This window comes from Lagenorhynchus albirostris, chromosome 10 (genome assembly GCF_949774975.1).
Source record: "Lagenorhynchus albirostris chromosome 10, mLagAlb1.1, whole genome shotgun sequence".
NCBI lineage: Eukaryota > Metazoa > Chordata > Mammalia > Artiodactyla > Delphinidae > Lagenorhynchus > Lagenorhynchus albirostris.
In genome coordinates this window covers 41,774,131-41,792,132 of record NC_083104.1, presented here as the reverse complement: position 1 = coordinate 41,792,132, position 18,002 = coordinate 41,774,131, and the positions used below count along the sequence as shown (strand labels likewise).

The 18,002-nt window shown below is 52.0% G+C and overlaps 1 protein-coding gene and 1 pseudogene across 2 annotated transcripts in view; both read right to left on the bottom strand.

Annotated features, from left to right (window-relative positions):
• SLC6A20 (solute carrier family 6 member 20) overlaps positions 1-12,174 on the bottom strand; it is a 30,870-nt gene extending 18,696 nt beyond the window's left edge. Inside the window, exons 1-5 of one of the 2 annotated variants that reach the window (XM_060162172.1) lie at positions 11,777-12,174; positions 9,986-10,077; positions 5,826-6,053; positions 1,471-1,601; positions 322-594 (exon numbers count right to left, since the gene is read on the bottom strand). In XM_060162172.1, the coding sequence (XP_060018155.1) occupies positions 322-594; positions 1,471-1,601; positions 5,826-6,053; positions 9,986-10,077; positions 11,777-11,948 (896 nt within the window). In that variant the 5' untranslated portion in view covers positions 11,949-12,174. The remainder of the gene's footprint in view (positions 1-321; positions 595-1,470; positions 1,602-5,825; positions 6,054-9,985; positions 10,078-11,776) is intronic. The other variant, XM_060162171.1, reaches the window with a different exon arrangement.
• A 4,401-nt stretch (positions 12,175-16,575) lies between these two features.
• LOC132527087 (protein ripply3-like) lies at positions 16,576-17,082 on the bottom strand (annotated as a pseudogene).
• Positions 17,083-18,002: the final 920 nt, after the last annotated feature.

The following is an 18,002-nucleotide window of genomic DNA, read 5'->3' as shown; positions in this document are numbered from 1 at the left end:
AGCTCTTGGTTACTTCTGACGGGGGGAGATGGGGTAGGAGAAGCTAAGGTTTATCTGTTGAATGCCCTATTGGCACTAAGTGCTTTGAATACACAAAACTGCCCTCGTTCCTTCAGGCAGACGCCAGCTTGCCTTATGCTCATCAGCTGCTGGTGGTTCTGATTTGAACCCTGGATTGAGGACAGCAAAGCCTGTGCCCTTTGCCCCACACCCCTTGACTTCTGGTGTCTGCCTCCTCCCAGAGACCCTTTCAGCTCGGGCCTTTAGAGGCTCACTGCCCCCCGCTTGAGGCCTGGGGCCCACCGGATGACCCAGGCTTACTTGTTCAAGCAGCTTTCGTAGTTGAAGGTGGCCTTGAAGCCATAGATGGAGAAGGTGACGACGCTGGCAAAGATGGAGGTGGAACTGTTGATGATGGACACGATGACGGCGTGCTTCTGGCAGTTGTTGGAGGGCTCGTTGTAGCTGGCGAAGGCGATGAGGCTGCCGAACCCCAAGCCGAGCGAGAAGAAGATCTGGGTGGCTGCGTTGATCCAGGCCTTCGGGTTGGCCAGCTGCTCCATCTGGAAAGCCAGCAGGGACAAGGCTGGAGAACTCCGGGTGGGAATCCCAGACTCCCAGATCAGCAGGGGGCAGGAGGCCCAGAGAGGGGAAGGAAATTGCCCACGGCACACAGCCAGCCAGATGCAGGCCTGGGGCCCGAACCCAGCTCTCCTGGCCCCATGCGTGCCCAGCCCGGTCCTCAGCAGATAAAACGCATCCTCTTGTCCTACCCTCCACTGCCTCTCACCCGCAGGAGGTGTGCAATTGAAAAGTGTAGGATAAAATAAGTTGTAAAGGTATTGAGCCCCTGATCCATGACCCAGGCACTGCACGGGTCTGGGCCTCCAGAAATGGCGGTGCTGGTGTCTAGGTCTGGGTTGTACCGCAGCACTAATGTTAGGCGGCATTTGGAATGTGATGGGGGCACTAATGGCGGGGTGCTGCCAAAGTCATTTTGTTTCCAGGGACCAGATTTGCTAAATGAATAACTTGTCCTGCCCCAAAGGCAATGGTGGCCTCCCTTGATTAGCATCAGCTATGGGGTGACTGGGGAGCGGGGTGCCTGGGACTGGATCACGGAGAGCCCTGCGGAGTATGGATGCACCCGTCGGGAGCGGGGTGCATAGAGGTGCGAGCAGGAGGGGGAGCTGACTGGCGTGACGCTCCTGGTAAACAGCTTGGTCCACAGGCTGGAGGGAGGGTTTGGGGTGAGACTGGGGTAGCAAGAGGAGAGTGGACGGAAGATGTAATGCCCCAGAATTAGCAGGGCATAGGGACTGCCTGTCTGAGGACGGAATCCACGCCCCTCCACTGCCTGGCGGGCTCACACCCACCTTCCCCGGGTCCACTACTGTTCCCCCAACCCTTGGTCTTCCCCCTTCCACCCATCCTGGAAGGTGGCAGGATGAATGGGGGTGCCCTCGGGACCCCTCCCCTCCAGCCCATACCTTGGGAGTGAACATGTATGCCAGGCCGTTGGTGGCTCCGTGGAGCGTGAGGCCCCTGACCAGGTAGACGATGAGCACGCAGTAGGGCAGCAACGCAGTGAAGTACACCACCTGTGGGCAGCAGAGGGCAGGGTCAGCCTCCTGGAGATGCAGTGACTACAGGGCCCTTTTGCCCAGGGCAGACCCGCCATCCCCACAAAACACCATGGCACTGTCTTGGCTGTTCGGGCTACTGATAGCTGGAAAGGTATCGAGAGTCTTGGTCAGGCACCGGTTCCGAGTTTGGGAAACTGGGTGGTGGGATGTGGATGCCCACGTGTGTGACCACCAGGAAATCTCTTATTTAGTGGAGAAGAGGGAACAGGTCCTAGAGACCTCTGTCCTCCACCCTCCCTTCAACCCGAACTTCTTCCAGAAAGGATTTGAGGCAGCCCACAAAAATACATCATCACATTAACATGTTAAAACTGCTAGATAAAGATATCTGTGTAAAAAGAAAATGTGGGCAATCCAGTAAGATAAGCCCAAAGAAAAAGGCAGCCCACGGAAGAGGTGTGTGAGGTGCTACCCAGTTTCTGAGCCAGATCGATCTCTGAGCTTCCTCGTGGCCCAAGCAAAGCAGGAAGCACAATCACAAGATTTATATTGTCTCTGCAAGGAAAAAAAAAAAGTCCAAGAGCTTGGAGGAAGGTCAGGTATCCCCAGGACTGGAGCCTGAGCGAAGCTTAGCCATGGGTGCCATAAAGGAAGAGTCTTGGCCACTGGTGTTCCTGTAATAAAGACAATGGAAATGCAGTGCTTTTTTACGAAAGGCCTCACTTCCAGAGGCTTTGAAATTGATGGAATGTTCTGTGAACCAAAACCTTTCCCCGCTGACATACGTCACGGGTTCAGTGATGTTTTATCTTTGCTTTCCATGGTGGATTTAGAAGTACCCTCTCGTATTCTGGGTAATTTTAACTTTTACAAAGCCTTACAATAGGGACCTTCAAGTGCATGGATGCCCGTCCAGGACTGGAATTTTTTTTCTCTATATCAACTTGCACAAGAGCCCCATATATAAAGCAGTGAAATACTTTGCAAGTTTGTTTGTTTTTGGTGAGAGCAGTTCCCTTAATGTTTACATCCTCCTATGAGAAATATAGCTGGTGACCCAAGTCCAGATGAGCCTGAGTTGCACCTGGCCCGACATTCCCACTGAGGTGTGGCACCCATCTTCCCATGACTTTCCAAGGTCACCAGAGTGGTGCTCTGTCCCCTCTCACCCTGGGAATGGCAGGCAGAAGTGGGGTGTATCTTTTATGACTGCTTCTTAACTGAAAACACTGAACTTGAGATGAGTAATAAATCCACCTGAGATTACAAGAAAAACCAGGCTGAGGTGGAAATGGATCGGTGGGAAGAGAAGGCATCCAGCCAGTAAGCTGAAGGAAAGCAAGAGATGACAGGGGAGGGGTGACCAATGTCGGTAACCCCTGGACACTTAGAGGACACTCAGAGCAAGCCCTTGGAATCTCCCCCCTTCCCCTCAGGTGACCAAGTTTCCCGGAAGGCTCTCTCGAGTCGAGACCAGGCTGGCTCACTTCTCCCCCATCAGGGAAGCTGGCAGGTTTGCTGGACACATGATCCAGCCTGAACTATTGGGAAAAACCATTTCTAAATAATCTGAAAAAAAACCACCATTTCTAAATAATCTGGAGGGGTAAAAAGCAGATTCCAACAGAGAAGGCCAGGATACGGCACACAGTCTTTAACAAAATTAATTCCCATAAATAGAGCTGTTGGAGCTCATACAACTCAACAACAACAACAAAACACAACCCAATCCAAAAACGGGCAGAAGACCTAAATAGACATTTCTCCAAAGAAGACATACAGATGGCCAATAGGCACATGAAAAGATGCTCAACATTGCTAATCATTAGAGAAATGCAAACCAAAACTACAATAAGGTACCACCTCACACTGGTCAGAATGGCCGTCATTAAAAAGTCTACAAATAACAAATCCTAGAGAGGGTGTGGAGAAAAGGGAACCCTCCTACACTGTTGGTGGGAATGTAAGTTGGTGCAGCCACTATGGAAAACTAGTGCGGAAGTTCCTCAGAAAACTAAAAATAGAGTTGCCATGTGATCCAGCAATCCCACTCCTGGGCATATATCCAGACAAAATTATAATTCAAAAAGCTACATGCACCCCTATGTTCACAGCAGCACTGTTTGCAATACCCAAGACATGGAAACAACCTAAATGTCCATCGACAGATGAATGGGCAAAGAAGATGTGGTATATGTAAACAATGGACTATTACTCAGCCATAAAAAGAATGAAATAATGCCATCTGCAGCAACATGGATGGACCTAGAGATGATCATACTAAGTACGTCAGAAAGAGAAGGACAAATACCATATGATCTCATTTACATGTGGAATCCAAAATATGACACAAATGAACTTATCTACAAAACAGAAAGAGACTCACGGACATAGAGGACAGGGGAGGGTTGGATTGGGGGTTTGGGATTAGCAGTTGCAAACTATTATATATAGGATCAATAAACAACAAGGTCCTATTGGATAGTACAGGGAACTATATTAAATATCCTGTAATAAACCATAATGGAAAAGAATATGAAAAAGAATGTATATAAATGAATCACTTTGCTATACCCCAGAAACTAACAACACTGTAAATCAGCTATACTTCAATTTAAAAAAATAACTAAAGAGAGCTGTTGGGACACTTCTGTCATGGAGAGAGGTGTGGCTTAAGCAGAGGAAACAGACACTAAGAATGAGTAAGTTTTCATGGCACGACATGTCCTCATCTAACAAGTTTCTAAATGATCTGGTAAAGGGATAGCCTCATTAAATCTCCGAGTTTGCAGACACTGCCCTCGGATCTTTTGGATCATGGTCATGATGATCTGGCATAGACCAACTGAAGAAATTTTATGACCATAAACTATCGGGCAAGCTTCAAGACGGGACAGAGTGAGTTGCCTCAGACTCTAAGCTTTCCCCAGGAAGATTCACTAGTCCCTCAGTTCGGTGGTGAGATGGGGTGTTGTTAGAGCTAAGATGCTGGCCACCACGAGGTCTCGGAAACCAAAAGAAGATGTCCTACTAGGCATGGTACTGGGGCATCACAGGACACCTAAAATACCGTGGGTAGTTCTGGTCTTGATGCCTCAAGAAACACATGGTGGGGCTGGAGAAGGCAACTCAGATGGCCAAGAGGATGAGGACAGGTGGACTCTTAGGACCTTCAGAAGGGAAAAGCTGGGGGATTAAGTCATGAAAAGTGTCAGCAAACAGGAGGTGGCTCACCAAACTGAGATGATGGGGAGTTTCTGGGGCAAAGCTGGGTCTGCCTGGCTCCATCCTCACTACTTGGTGCCCTTGGGCAGGACTTTACCTCTCTAAGCCTCAGGGGAGTGGGATAGTGAAATCTACCATGAAGGACTGAAGACTGATACAATGTGCATGTCTAACCCAGGGTGAGAGGAGGGACTGAGTATGAGCAGGGCACACTGGGGGGTTAAGAGCGCCTGCTGCAGCTTGAGAGAGACGGAAGATGAGGGAAACTCTGCAGGAAAACTTTCTACGTGGAGCAGATTAAAGAAGTGTCTCAGCCCCAGCAGGAGTATAAACCTGGGGACACACCAAAGAGAAAAGGTTTCTATATCAGGCCCGACAGCTCTGGAGGGTCACTGAAAGCAGCTTAGACCAAAGCTGAGTTCTGAAACTCGGCTGCACCCCAGAATCACCTGGAGAGCTTTTAAAATCCCAGTGCTCAGGGGGGACCTCACAATGATCATTCTGGAACCTCTGACAGTAGGACTGAGACAGCAGAGTTTTAAAAGCTCTCCAGGTGGTACCACTATGCAGCTAGGGTTGAGAGCCGAGGGTGTCTTGGGGACATCTGCCAACGTGAAAAGTTTTCAAAGCAAGGAAAACTCTGTTTAGTTGCTTGGCACCCCTTGGGTGGTGCGGGTTTGGGGCTGGGACAGAAATGCTCATCGTTTTAGGAAATGGGAAGGTCCTCATTTCGAGATTTAGGGTTGTGACTTCGAGCACCGCTGGCCATCTCTAGAGTCACTAGCAGGTGACCCGTGCCAGCAACCCTGTCCTTGCCCTCCCCCCCACCCCCCCGCCCAGCGCAGCTTCTGCCCTTCGACTGCAGAGGCAGCCTTCCACACACACACACACACACACACACACACACACACACACACACACACACACACACACACACACACACACACACACACACACACACACACACACACACACACACACACACACACACACACACCCGTGCCGCCGTCCCACCTTGCCGGTGGACTCCGTGCCCCGCAGGATACACAAGTACACCAGGAGCCAGGCCAGGATGAGGCACAGCGCCGGCTCCCACTGCACCGCCCCGCTCTCCTGGATGGACGGCGAGATGTTGAGGGTTTTCCGGTACCAGAAGTACTGCGTTGAGGAAGCCTTCTCACACTCCTCATCATAGCCCGTACGGTTGCCATTCAGTGGGCACACGGACCACGGCAGGGGATCCTTTGGGATCAAGACAAACGTTACACACAGAGGTGAGGGCTGAGGCCAAAGGTCGGGGTGGGGAGGACGGGAGGTGGCCCTGAGAGGAGGCTCTTGGAAGAGGACGTTGGTCCCCAAAGGGCAGGCAGCTGAAGCCCCTGAAGGCAGACAGGGAATCGAGGGGTTTGTCACGGGCACGGATGGGGCTTGGGCAGAGGGGTCAGGCGGGGAGGGGCTCCACACTCCCAATCTGCCGAACTCTACGGTGGGTCTGAGAGACCAAATCAAAGGGACGATGGCCAGACCATCTTTGACAAACGAACTCTGCAGCCACCAGCCCAGGAACCCAAACCACAATTCCGGCAGTAATCAGCCCAGAGTGGACATGACTCGGTCACCGGCTGCAGCTTTCCAAACCTGTGTTCCCTCCAACTCAGGACCAAGTGGAAAAAGCCAAATACGCTCCCCTCACCAATCACACAGCTACAGTTTCCACGCCAGCACACTCCAATCAGGGCACACCTGCAGCCCTCCGTTTCCCACTAGCACGATTTCCCGCTCCTCTGCCTGTCCTGCCTGGAGTTTCTGCCAAATACAAGTGAAGGTGCTGACCTCCTGCTAACGAGCTCCGGATAGACAGCCTCTGCTTGCTCTCATTTGGGTGGTCTGTTTATTTCCACAAGACCCTAGCGAGTCCTAGCATGAATAAGACTTGGGTCCTGCCCTCACTAAATGGTGATGGAGACAGGCGTTTCGTTTCCTACAACGGGCACTGGGTTTGGAAGTTAGAGGGGGACGCAGTTCAGCCCCACCACAGCCGTCTTCTGCATCTAAGACAGAGACAACCCAGCACTGATGCATTCCTTTGAGCCTGAGTCAAGCTACGCCTGTAGCAGTTCCACTCCTGGACTTCGTAGATAGAGCCAGTAAGAGCCTCTTCTGCTTCCAGTAGTTTGAACAGGGCTCTCTGTCACTTAGAAACAAAAGAGCCTAAATGGTGCATGTACAATGAACACGACCCAAGGCCAAGAGCTAAAGAAAAGCTCTGAGCTGAGTGGGGGCGGGTGGTAGATTCTGGCTTGGAGCGGGAAGGGAGTTGGGGGGTCCCACCTCTGCTCTGCCAAGACCAGCCCCTCGTTGATCAGATTTCATTAGACAAAAACTCTCCACTGACAGAAGCAAGTCTAACCCCATTGGGTTCAATCCCTGTATTTCACAGGAAACAGAAATGAGCTCCAACGGCATCACTCCCTGATGGGCCAGGGCCACTCTGCCCATGGGTGGCTGGAGCCCAGGTCTGTCATCTGGAAAGTGCTTGGGGCCCATGCTGGTAGGACCCCTGGCAGCAACAGGGGGCCCCTCACCTGCTAGAATATAAGAGCTGGTTTCTAGCTTCCACCTAAAATATTTCCAAAGGCGACCACCAGCAATTCCTGCTCTTGAGAGGTGGCATCCACTACCCCTCCCTGTGAACCTGGGTTGACCTGTGTCTTGCTTTGATCAACAGAAAGCAGTGGAGTGAAGCTGTGTGACTTCCTGGCCTTGGCATCCCAAGGCCTTGCAACTGTTACTTTCACCTTCTTGGAAACCAGTTGCCCTGTACAGACACTCGGGCTTGACGGCTGAGCGAGGAGGACTCGTGGAAGGAATGGCCATGTGGAGTGAACTGAGGTGTCTGGCGACAGCCAGCACCGAGCCCCTGTCACGTGGGAGGGTCCCTGTGGACCTGAAGCCCAGACCACAGTCCCTTGGGTTTGCCTGGCCCGTATGGGACTGACTGGGTCCATTCACTGGACCACTGCTGTTGCCAGCCCAGCCCAGCCTGACTGCCAACCTTGGCTACACGTACATGACTTAATCACTCGCGGGGAGGGGGGGCTTTAAAAACTCGGATGCCTGGGTGCAACGCCAGTGACTCGGATTTCATTGGTCTGGGGTAGGGCCCGGGCCTCAGAATTTTAAAAGCTCCCCCAGGTGATTCCAGCAAGCAGCCAACATGGAGAAGCTTTAAAGTACAGAAGGACTTAAACTGACCAATTCTCAGCACCCAGACTCTCCCCCTCTGAATCAGTGGGTCAGGCAGGGATCCCTGCATCTGTGTTTGTAATAGCCCGGTGCTCCCGCAGGGAAAAGCTGGAAAGCCCAGCCTGGTGGGAGGTGGACAAGAGCACAGACCCTGTGGCTAGGCTGCCGCATCCAGCCTCCCAGCTACTCAACTCCCCTCTGCCTCTGGTACGCGCTGTGTCAGCACCATATAGTGCGGTGATGATCACACAAGCGAATAGTTCTGAAGTGCTTGTGACTCCACCTGGTCCACAGCAAGTGAGTATCTGTTGCTGCAGGTACTATCATTATGATGTGACCATGAAGGAGGCTCCAGGGCAGAGGGGATAAGGGAGAGGCCCATGGATCTCTGAAGGCTGGAATGAATAATCAAGTGATTTTCAGGAATCACTGATTTTCACACTTCTGAGGGTTAGGAAAAAGTACTCCCTTACTTGAGACACTTTATTTTTGCCTTTAGAAAATGGTCAGATTATCCTGATTTGTTACAAGACACATTGCTTCCACCTTTGGAAAACTGTCTTAAGTATGCAGACATATAGTGCCTGAGACATGTATGGCAACCCCTTAATTGGAATGGCATTGTGCAGTGCACAACCTGCCCAACCATACATGACAGCCCAGCACAGAGGAGGGAAATGGTTACCAGGCTGGAGAGTAGAGGAGCTGCCCTCCACCCAGAAGGCAGAGGACAGGCAAGGTTGTGGCTAGTCTTCATGGAACTCTAGGTTGAGCCAGGGAAAGGATGAGGGGCTACAGCTATGCTCAGGGCAGAGTCCTTCCTGTCAGGGACATGCACAGGGCATTTTCCAGTGAGATGACCTGGGTGGGGTGGACTGGGAAGCCAGAGTTGGGTGTGGATGTGGCACCTTCTGAGCGTAGATGCTGACTCCTGATTATTGAGGTCATTAACCCAAGCATTCCTTGGGGCCCCAACGATTCAAGGCTGTGCCCAAGTGCTCCAGATACTGGCCTCACAAATTGGGGTCAGTTCACAGTCCATGACCGGCCCCATCTAGCTTTTGGGCCTTGGAGGTAGGGTCTGTCCCATGAAGGCTTGGCTCAGTGGCAAAGGGTAAGGCATCCAGCCCGTGAGCTCCTGTCTCCTCCCTCTCTTTAACTATCTGGGAGGAGGCCGCAGGAGTGGGGTCCCTGATAGTGAAAGGCAGACTCTGAGGAAAAGACGTGAACATGGGCAGTGGACGGGAAGTTGCCATTTTGGATATGAAGACCACCTCTCGGTGTGGAATTAGGGTCCTCTCTTCTCTACATGTTCCATTTCCTTCCACATTTTCTACAATGAGCATCAGCTATGGTTGCTGATAGCTGATGCTCAGCTATCAGCATCAGCATTTTTTAAATGTCTAATCTTGGGAATAGCTACTATTGTGTTACAGGGGTGACAATGGTCCTTCTAGGAGAACTTTTGTAGAGAAAAGGAGGGGCCCAGCCTGGAGTCAGAAACCTAGAAGGACAAGTGATGAGAGGCAGGAAGGGGGAAGAGGAGGGAGGCCGGTACTGTTATGCTCAGTGGGTGGAGCCCTTCCCCATCAGTTCTCTCCACATGTTTCCCCCTGGGCCCCCTCTGCAGTGGTTCTTAATATTTTTGGGGGGGTCACATCCTTCAGAGAGAACCCGATGAAAGCCATGGGCCTGTTCCCCCAAAATGTGCACATACATCACACACAACAGCAGGGGTCCATGGATCCCTGGCTCAGAAGTCCTCCGCTTGGTTGGGGGCGCCCAGCCAGCCCCAGCCCTTCGCACCACTTCCTGACAGCTCCTGACTCCCTCGAGGCTGCTGCCCCCACGCTCCACCCATGTGCCGGCAGTGTGCACTCTGTTGCCCTCCCCCTTTCCCTCTCTGACCCCTGCTCGGGTGCGCTCACCTGGAAGGAGTGGAAGAGGTACCAGAAGGCCCAGGCGTTGATGACATTGTAGTACATGGAGAGGAAGAAGGACACCACCACACTGGCCACGCCTGCAGGGACAGGACGCAGAGGGTGCTGAGCACGGCCCCTACCCCGCCTGCCTGGACGGGGCAGCAGGGGTCCCGCCCAGAGCCCCCAGGACATGCCTGCAGGGCCCGCCCTGGGACGGCAAAACCAGGTTTGTGACCTGGCACCTGCGAGCACTTCCCAAGGGTTAGTCTCTTCCACAACCTCTCCCCCCATCTTCTGGGGCATGAGGCCTGTGATGTTCTTTTGATGTGCTTAGGTCCTCACAACGATGTTGTAAAATGCCATGTTATGCCTACTTCGCAGAGAGGGAAACTGAGACACAGCACTCGCCCAAGACCACACAGCTATTATGTGGCACGACTAGGATTCGCACCTAGTGTGAGAAGCACTTTGTCACTGATGCCAGACATAACAGTTGCTCTCTCTCTGGCTCACCTGAAGCTGGGTCACTTTGTGCCAAACCCTGCCCAGCAGTGGTGGGGAACATGGCGTGAGGAGGTGTGTCAGGAGTGGGGGGGATGGGGGCTACCCCTGACCTGGTCAGCCCTGCAGGGAACCAGTAGTGTCCTGGAGCTGGCCCTCACCAGCCCCGAGAGCCTCTGTGCACAGCTCTGCCCAACCCCAGGCTCCGGGACATCTCCTTAGAAGGTGACGTGGTGGCCGTGGTGGCAGTAGTTACACCACCAGTATCAGTAAATGCTACAACCAGGCCTTCCCCTCCCCCACCCCACCTCACCGAGCTGGTTGTTAAACATTCACGAGCATCCCCGATTGGCACCAACATCTGGTATTTTTCCTATTCAGCAAATGCTGCCTCAGAGAAGGCCTCTGTGATTGATAACTCGGGCCAGTTGTAAAACCACACACCTCTGTGTTAAATATTAACAGCCGTTCAAGATGAGGAGGCAGTTCGATCTGGAGGTGATTCGTGAGGCCCCGGACACATTTCTTCTGCATCTGAGACTAAGTCACATCCAAGTTCACATCCTCCTTGCTCCCGAAACTTTCCTGTCCCCCTTTCTGCCTGGGGGGTGGGAGAGGTGAGCAGAACAGACCGTGGCCACTGCTGGTCAAAGTTCAGCAGAGGAGCCCCGGCCCAAGAGGGCCGCACAGGTCGGGCAAAGATCTCCCGCGGGCACCCCGGACACTGGCTCAGAGTAACTCAGGGGAGGCAGGATGGAAAGCAGTGCCCCTCTTGCCATCCACTGTGCCTCGGCCTCCACGCACTGGAGATGTTAACGGCACCCACAGCCGCTCTGGTGTGATGAAGATTAAATGAGCTCACACACATACACAGACAGGCCAGCACCTTGCACAGAGCAGGTGCTCAGTGACAGAGGGAGCTGTTATACGGGTTCCCAGAATGGCTGCTGGCCAGGACACTGAGCTACAGCTCCTTTCTTGGGCAGCTGTTTCCCTGTTACAAGTGAGCAAACAAGTGAGCCCCAGAGAAGCAATGTGGCATCAGTTCCCCAGGGGGTGTGCATCCTCCCTCTGTCACCGTCCCAAGGGTAAGAAATCCGGCCCCTCTCAGTGCACATTCTATGGCACCCCTCCTGGGCCTTCTGCCCGCCCCACTCAAGGGCTCTCTCTGGGGCCTCATGCTTGCCCCTTGCTCCAGCAGCTTTGCCAAGGGACTCCCCCCACCGTCACCTTCTCCTGCCCAAAACACAGTCTGGGGGCCCACAGGTGGGAGAGGACTGGAAAGCACCCACTTACCAACGCCACTGAGGTAGGGGTTGATGGTCCTCCAGGCGCCGATGCTGCCCTGGCGCATGCGCTGCCCCACTGCCAGTTCCAGGTACAGGAGCGGCATGCCCTCCACGGTGAGCATGATGATGTAGGGCACCAGGAAACTACCTGTGGGTGTCCAGAGCCGAAACCAGGCCATCACCCAGGGCTTTACTCTGGAACCCACCTAACCTCTGTGCAAAAGGCCTTCCATCCACCCTCCCGTCTTTCCACTAGTCTATTCATCCTTCTACCTTTCCATCCATCCTCCATTCCTTCCTGTATTTTATCTTTCCCTCGGAATCCCTCTTCCTCTTTCTACTCATCCTCCATCCTTCCACCCATCCACTCTTCTGTCTTTCCATCCATCCAGCTGTCCCTCTATCCTTTTGTCTTTCTACTCATCATTCCATCCATGGACGACATGCAGCCACATCAGTTGTTAAGATCGTTAAATACGCCCATCCTGGGTGGTAAATTGCCACCAATGCCAAGAGCCTTGAGCGCCTTCCTCAAGGCCTCAGCTGCCCCAGCCCCTCTGCCAGAAACCCCATTCCACTTCTATCGTAGCAACTAATAGCTGATCAGAGTCTGGACCACTGAGTGGTTAAACGTTTTGAACATCACCTCTGAATCCAGTCAGCCAGCCACCCACCTCCACACACTTCCTTTGGGCTTTTGACATGGCCCAGATGGTGCCCCACCACCTGGGTGGAGGTATTACACCAAACAGCTGTTTTACTAAACGCTTCCTCTGGGCCGGGCCCTGAGCTGAGTGTAGGATGGACGCGAGAGGAGCAGCCCTGCTCCCTGCCCACGAGGGATCACCTGGGCAGAGGAATTTCAGCTGCTTCCTGATTGTCTGGACCACAGAATACTCCTCTGGGCCTTTGTCTTCAGAGATGAGGCAAGGGATGGCTATGTATGTGTAGAGACAAGGAGGTCCCCGATAGACCGAGCCCAGGCCACCAGCTCCCTTTACAGAGCACCTCTGTTGGATGTATATCCGTTTTATACGGTGGCCTTCAGCCTAAGTTTTCATTTTAATAAAGGGTATTATGACTAGTTCAAATTTTAAACCCACTGGTTCCCAAGGAACCACCTGCAGACAATGGCCCTCGGTGAGAGTGGGGAGCCAGGACGTGTGAACGGAGCTACAAAAGGCCCCCCACTGCCAGACACATGGACAGAGACGGCAGCCTGCGGGGGCGTCCCCCACCCCGGCTGCCCCACTGCTTCTCCTGCTGGTCCCGCCCCCTCCTCTGCAGCCCCTCGGACATCCCTCCCCCAGCTCCTAGCTCCTTGGCAGTGGACCTGAAAAACGGTTCACTGGGAGAGGAGGGCAGGACTTCTGATTAAAAGAAAACCCTGACTCTACAGCTGCAGGGATTAAAGGCTGGTTACAGAAGGAACTGCCTCTGGAAGTATTAAGGTAAACAACACGATACGTATGTTCACAGGAACATCTAATATTTACAAAAATGCCTCCATTGTACATATGTACTGTCCTATAACCCACTTTTCTCTCCCAACAGGATCTCACCGTCGTTCTCTCGACCGCACCGTATACCTTCCCATCACCCCTTAAGAAGCTGCACAACATTCCACTGGGAGAATGAGCCTAGAACGTCTTTCATCACATCAGTCCTCAGGCACTTAGGCTGTTGCCAGTTTTCTGCCGTCCTAAACAAAGCCTGGTCCACGTGTTTGATTATTTCCTCGGGACAGAAATCCCAGAAGGAGAATGGCTGGCACCAAGGCCAAGCAGAGCCCCCGCAAGGCCCTCTCACGACGGAGAGAAAGGTGCCAGCCTGTGCTCGGGAGAGCGGGCCCCACATCACCAGACCTCCGCGCTCCCAGCTTCGTCCTCCCTGCTTACATCAAGGACTACAACGAATCCTGCCCCCTCATTTCTGGACCCTGCTTTGAAGACTCTGCCAGACCCTGCTCCCTCCCTGCTGGGCAGGGAGGTGTTGCAGCATCTTACCCGGCTCCTCTCAACAGCAAGGGGTCCACGAGGCTGTCAGGGGCTCCCACCCACCATATACCCATCAATATAGGTTGCGTTGGCACAACCTGCCTGGAGCAGCATTCGAACCCTCAGTGGTTATAAGAAAAGATTATTTTCACCCAAGATGTTAAACAGTAGCCACAGGAGGCCTGGCAAGGTCCACGGAAGGGTTTTCTCTTTCACAGAGCCTGCTCGATGGTCCACTGCCTGTGGGAAGGTTGGACATTCAAGGCCTGGTGCCCAGATGGGTTCCTTAGCGCTGCCCTTCAGTAACTTCTATCACCCCTCCCACTGCCCAACCATCCAAACACACACACAATCCCAATGGATCTGCTCTGTGATCACTTTCTCCACAAATTATGCTGGAACACTGAACATCCATATGCAGAAACAATGAACCTCAACCCATCACATTTTATACCAAAAAAAAGCCCTCAAAAGCCCTCAAAATTTATACCTCAAAAAAGCCCTACCACACAACATTTCAAAGGGACTTATTTAAGCCTGCTTCTGGGAGCCACTGATTCACAGCAGGGCAACTGGTAAGGCCTTATCCCAAGTCAAATTAGTATTCACTTTCTCAGTTTTCCCTGTTGATTGTGGTCTCCAGGATGAATGTAGTTCCAATGCCTTAATCCAAATCAGGGGATAATTTCCTCAAGGAGGGCTTTAACCAATTAAAGAGTACTGAGTTTAAAAACTAAGAACCTTACACTGCCACACACAAAAACAAATGGTCCACAAAACATTCTCCTTTCCTTCTGAAGGTTTTATGATGCACTGTTATCATTAACCAGTCTTTTACTATTAAACTTAAATGGTCAATTAGGACAAGCGGTTCTGAGACCATCCTTCCACCACTGATTAAGACTCGGGTGGCAGGTATCGGGGAATAATATTCACTTAGCCTTCTGAGCTTTCTGGGCAGACTTGGTGACCCTGCCAGCTCCAGCTGACTTTTTGCCCACTGCTTTGATGACACCCAAAGTAACTGTCTCTCATGTCACAAACAGCAAAATGGCCCAGAGGAGGAGAGTCAGAGAAGCTCTCAACACTCATGGGCTTTCCAGGAACCATATCAATGATGGCAGCATCCCCAGATTAAGAAGGGGGCCATCTTCCAGCTTGTCCCCCAAACGATCAATCTTCTTCAGCCCAGCAAACTTGCAAGCAATGTGAGCTCTGTGACAATTCGGTACAGGTGCACATGCAGCACTGATTTGGCCTTGATGGTTCAAGATAATCCCCTTGAGCTGTGAAGCCAGCTGCTTCCATCGGTGGGTCATTCTTGCTGTCATCAGCCACATTGCCACAACAAACACCTTTGACAGACACGTTCTTGACACACTGAGGCCCACACTGTCCCCAGGAAGGGGTTCACTCAAAGCTTCCTTTGTGCATTTCAGCTGACTTGACTTCCTGCAGCTCAAGGCATTTGAGTCCAGTCCTCAGTGGCGCAGGTTCCTGTGTTGGGTCCCCATCTGGGGAGGTCCAATAGCCACCTTTGGGTTATTTTTAGCACAAATCACGCAATTCTGAGTGACCTGCTGGATGGTCTTTTGTAGGTTAGGCCCCATTATATGCTTTCTTTTTTTTATGGCTGTGCTGAGTGGCTTGCAGGATCTTAGTTCCTCGACCAGGGACTGAACTAGTGCCCTTGGCAGTGAAAGCACCAAGTCCTAACCACTGGACCGCCTGGGAACTCCCCTGACTTTTGAATCCATTGTAAGGTGGCATCTCTCCCTAACGGACGCTATTATGAATGTGACGCAGCACGGTGTCCAAGATGCCTCAGGGATCAAAACAATTCCTTGTGCACTACATTCCCAGCCAGCCGAGGTGTGGTCCAAGTGAAACTCCACTCTTCGGCCCTCACCTTGCCCTTTTCTGAATACACTGGCTGGTATTTTGACAAGTCTATCAATGGAAGAAGTGATTCTCTTGCCTCAGAGGAGATTGTCCCAGCGTCCCTTTTTTTTTTTTAATCTCTCAAAATATTTATTTCAAGTAGAAACGGGGAAGACAACAACATGTAAAATAGTTAAGTAAAAAGCCTTGACAAATACACTCCTTTGGTCATCAAAGTATAAAAAGCTGAAAATAATATTACATTAGGTACTTTGATTGAAAACAGTGTTACTCTAGTCAAGTAGGAAGCCCCAAGCGGTCCCCAACTAAGAGTTAAAGCTCGTCTCCCTATTCATACACACAGCCCTTAGACAAGCGTCATGTGTTTTTATCCAGAATGGTCCCCCCCAGATCCTTATCTTTTTATTTGTGTTACTTATACGGAAATTATTCAGTGTGTTTGTGTGCTTTTTATAAATAAGTTTTTATTTTTCTGAATGTCACTAAGCAACCACACCAGCCTTGGACAATATCTGAATCATTTTTACAAAAGTGGAAAAAGCCAAATAAAGGGTCTCAGGTTAAGTGAGAGGCGAGGGTGGGTTATTAATCGATATGGAATAATTTGTTGTTTGATCAGCACAGTGACATTGCTGAACATACTTTGAAAGTTGGCCCCGCCTGATAGCAATCCATGTGGATGCAAACCTCTTGGTCCTAGAATCCTTTCTCAAAGGTATAAATGAGGCACAAAGAATCACTAGGAGAAGGATTAGTAAAAGCTGAGTCCTTGCCACGAGTGGGGCGCTGGCCAGAGAAAGTCAAGTCCTTGTACACCCAGTTGAAATGCAAAGTGTCCTGGCGCGTCTGTCCCCAAGGGTTGTCCCATAGGGCACATGTGAGTTGGTCTGGTGCAGGAGAGACAGACTTATTTGGATGAGGGGTACCCAGCATCCTCCGGAGAGTCAGGGGGGTAGAGCAAACCCTTACCACTGAGGCCACTGCAGCCTCCAGGTTGCCATCCTGGGTTTGTCAGCCGGTCTCTGCCCTTTCCTCCTGGGCCATCGTGCGCCTCCTGACACTGAAGGCGGAAGGGCTGGGCTCCTTCCTCCTTCTCATCTGAATTGGACTCATTGTGATAGAAGTGAATGGTGGCTTGCACGGGGAAACTGGCCAGCACCTTCTCCCCGGAACTCTGCAGATACTCTTGATGCTTAGAAATGGGTAAATGGGGATCCAAAGGTTTGTTGGTCATACCCAGCCTCAAGCTGGCTTCCAGTTCTGGTGGGGTCAGCAACCTGGAGGGTCAGGATCCAAGGTCTCCATGGTGTTTGGCTCTCGGTCGTGGCAGTGGTGGTCCCGGGGGACCGTCCCCAGGGCAGTGACAGATGCGTCCCTGCGCCTCCCGGGCTCCGGCCGCTGCCTCGGGTCTCATGGTGCCCTCGGAGCCCGCGCCCCTCCAGCGGCGCCCGCGACAGGCCGTGCCTTTAACCACTCGGGCAAGGGCGCTCACCTCCCAGCAACCCTTTAATGGGATTCGTGTTGGTCATGTGTTTCTGGCCCTCCCTGGGGTGCCGTTAGCACACACTTCTGGTCTTACCTTTTCATTGACCTGGGGAGGGTGGGGAGCATGGGGGAAGAGCTGTCTCCCTTCCTAGGGTTTTCATGAGCACCATCTGTAGGCTTAAAGCCTGCTCTGGTGGGACTCGGATGTCAAGCTGTTCTGGTGAAAAACTTCAGGGTGAGGTCTATCAGAAAGTTAATCATCTCATTCCCCACTGTCAATTTCACCCGGGGTTCCTGTAGGGAATTAGGCACCTCAAGTCCAAGGGAGACCCTGGCCTCTTCATTCACCAGTGTTCCTTTCTATAGTATGAGAGGCTCTCATCTCTGTTTTTCTTCTTGTGTTTTAGCCTAGGGCAACCTGTTTTCCAATGTTCCTCCTCCTTACAGCAGGTGCACTGTTCCCACCTCAACGGTGACTTACCTCTCTCCCAACTACTCACCTTCAGGGAATTCAATGCCACTGCCAAAAAAGTGGCGTTTCATTTTGCATCTTCTTTCTTCTGTTGTTGTTCCCTGTTGAACACTTTATTTTTTTCTTAATTTTATTTTATTTTATTTATTTTTGGCTGTGTTGGGTCTTTATTGCTGTGTGCAGGCTTTCTCTAGTTGCAGCAAACGGGGGCTACTCTTCATTGCAGTGCACGGGCTTCTCATTGCGGTGGCTTCTCTTGTTGCGGAGCGGGCTCTAGGCATGCAGGCTTCAGTAGTCGTGGCTCCCAAGCTCAGTAGTTGTGGCTAGCGGGCTGTAGAGCGCAGGCTCAGTAGTTGTGGCGCATGGGCTTAGGTGCT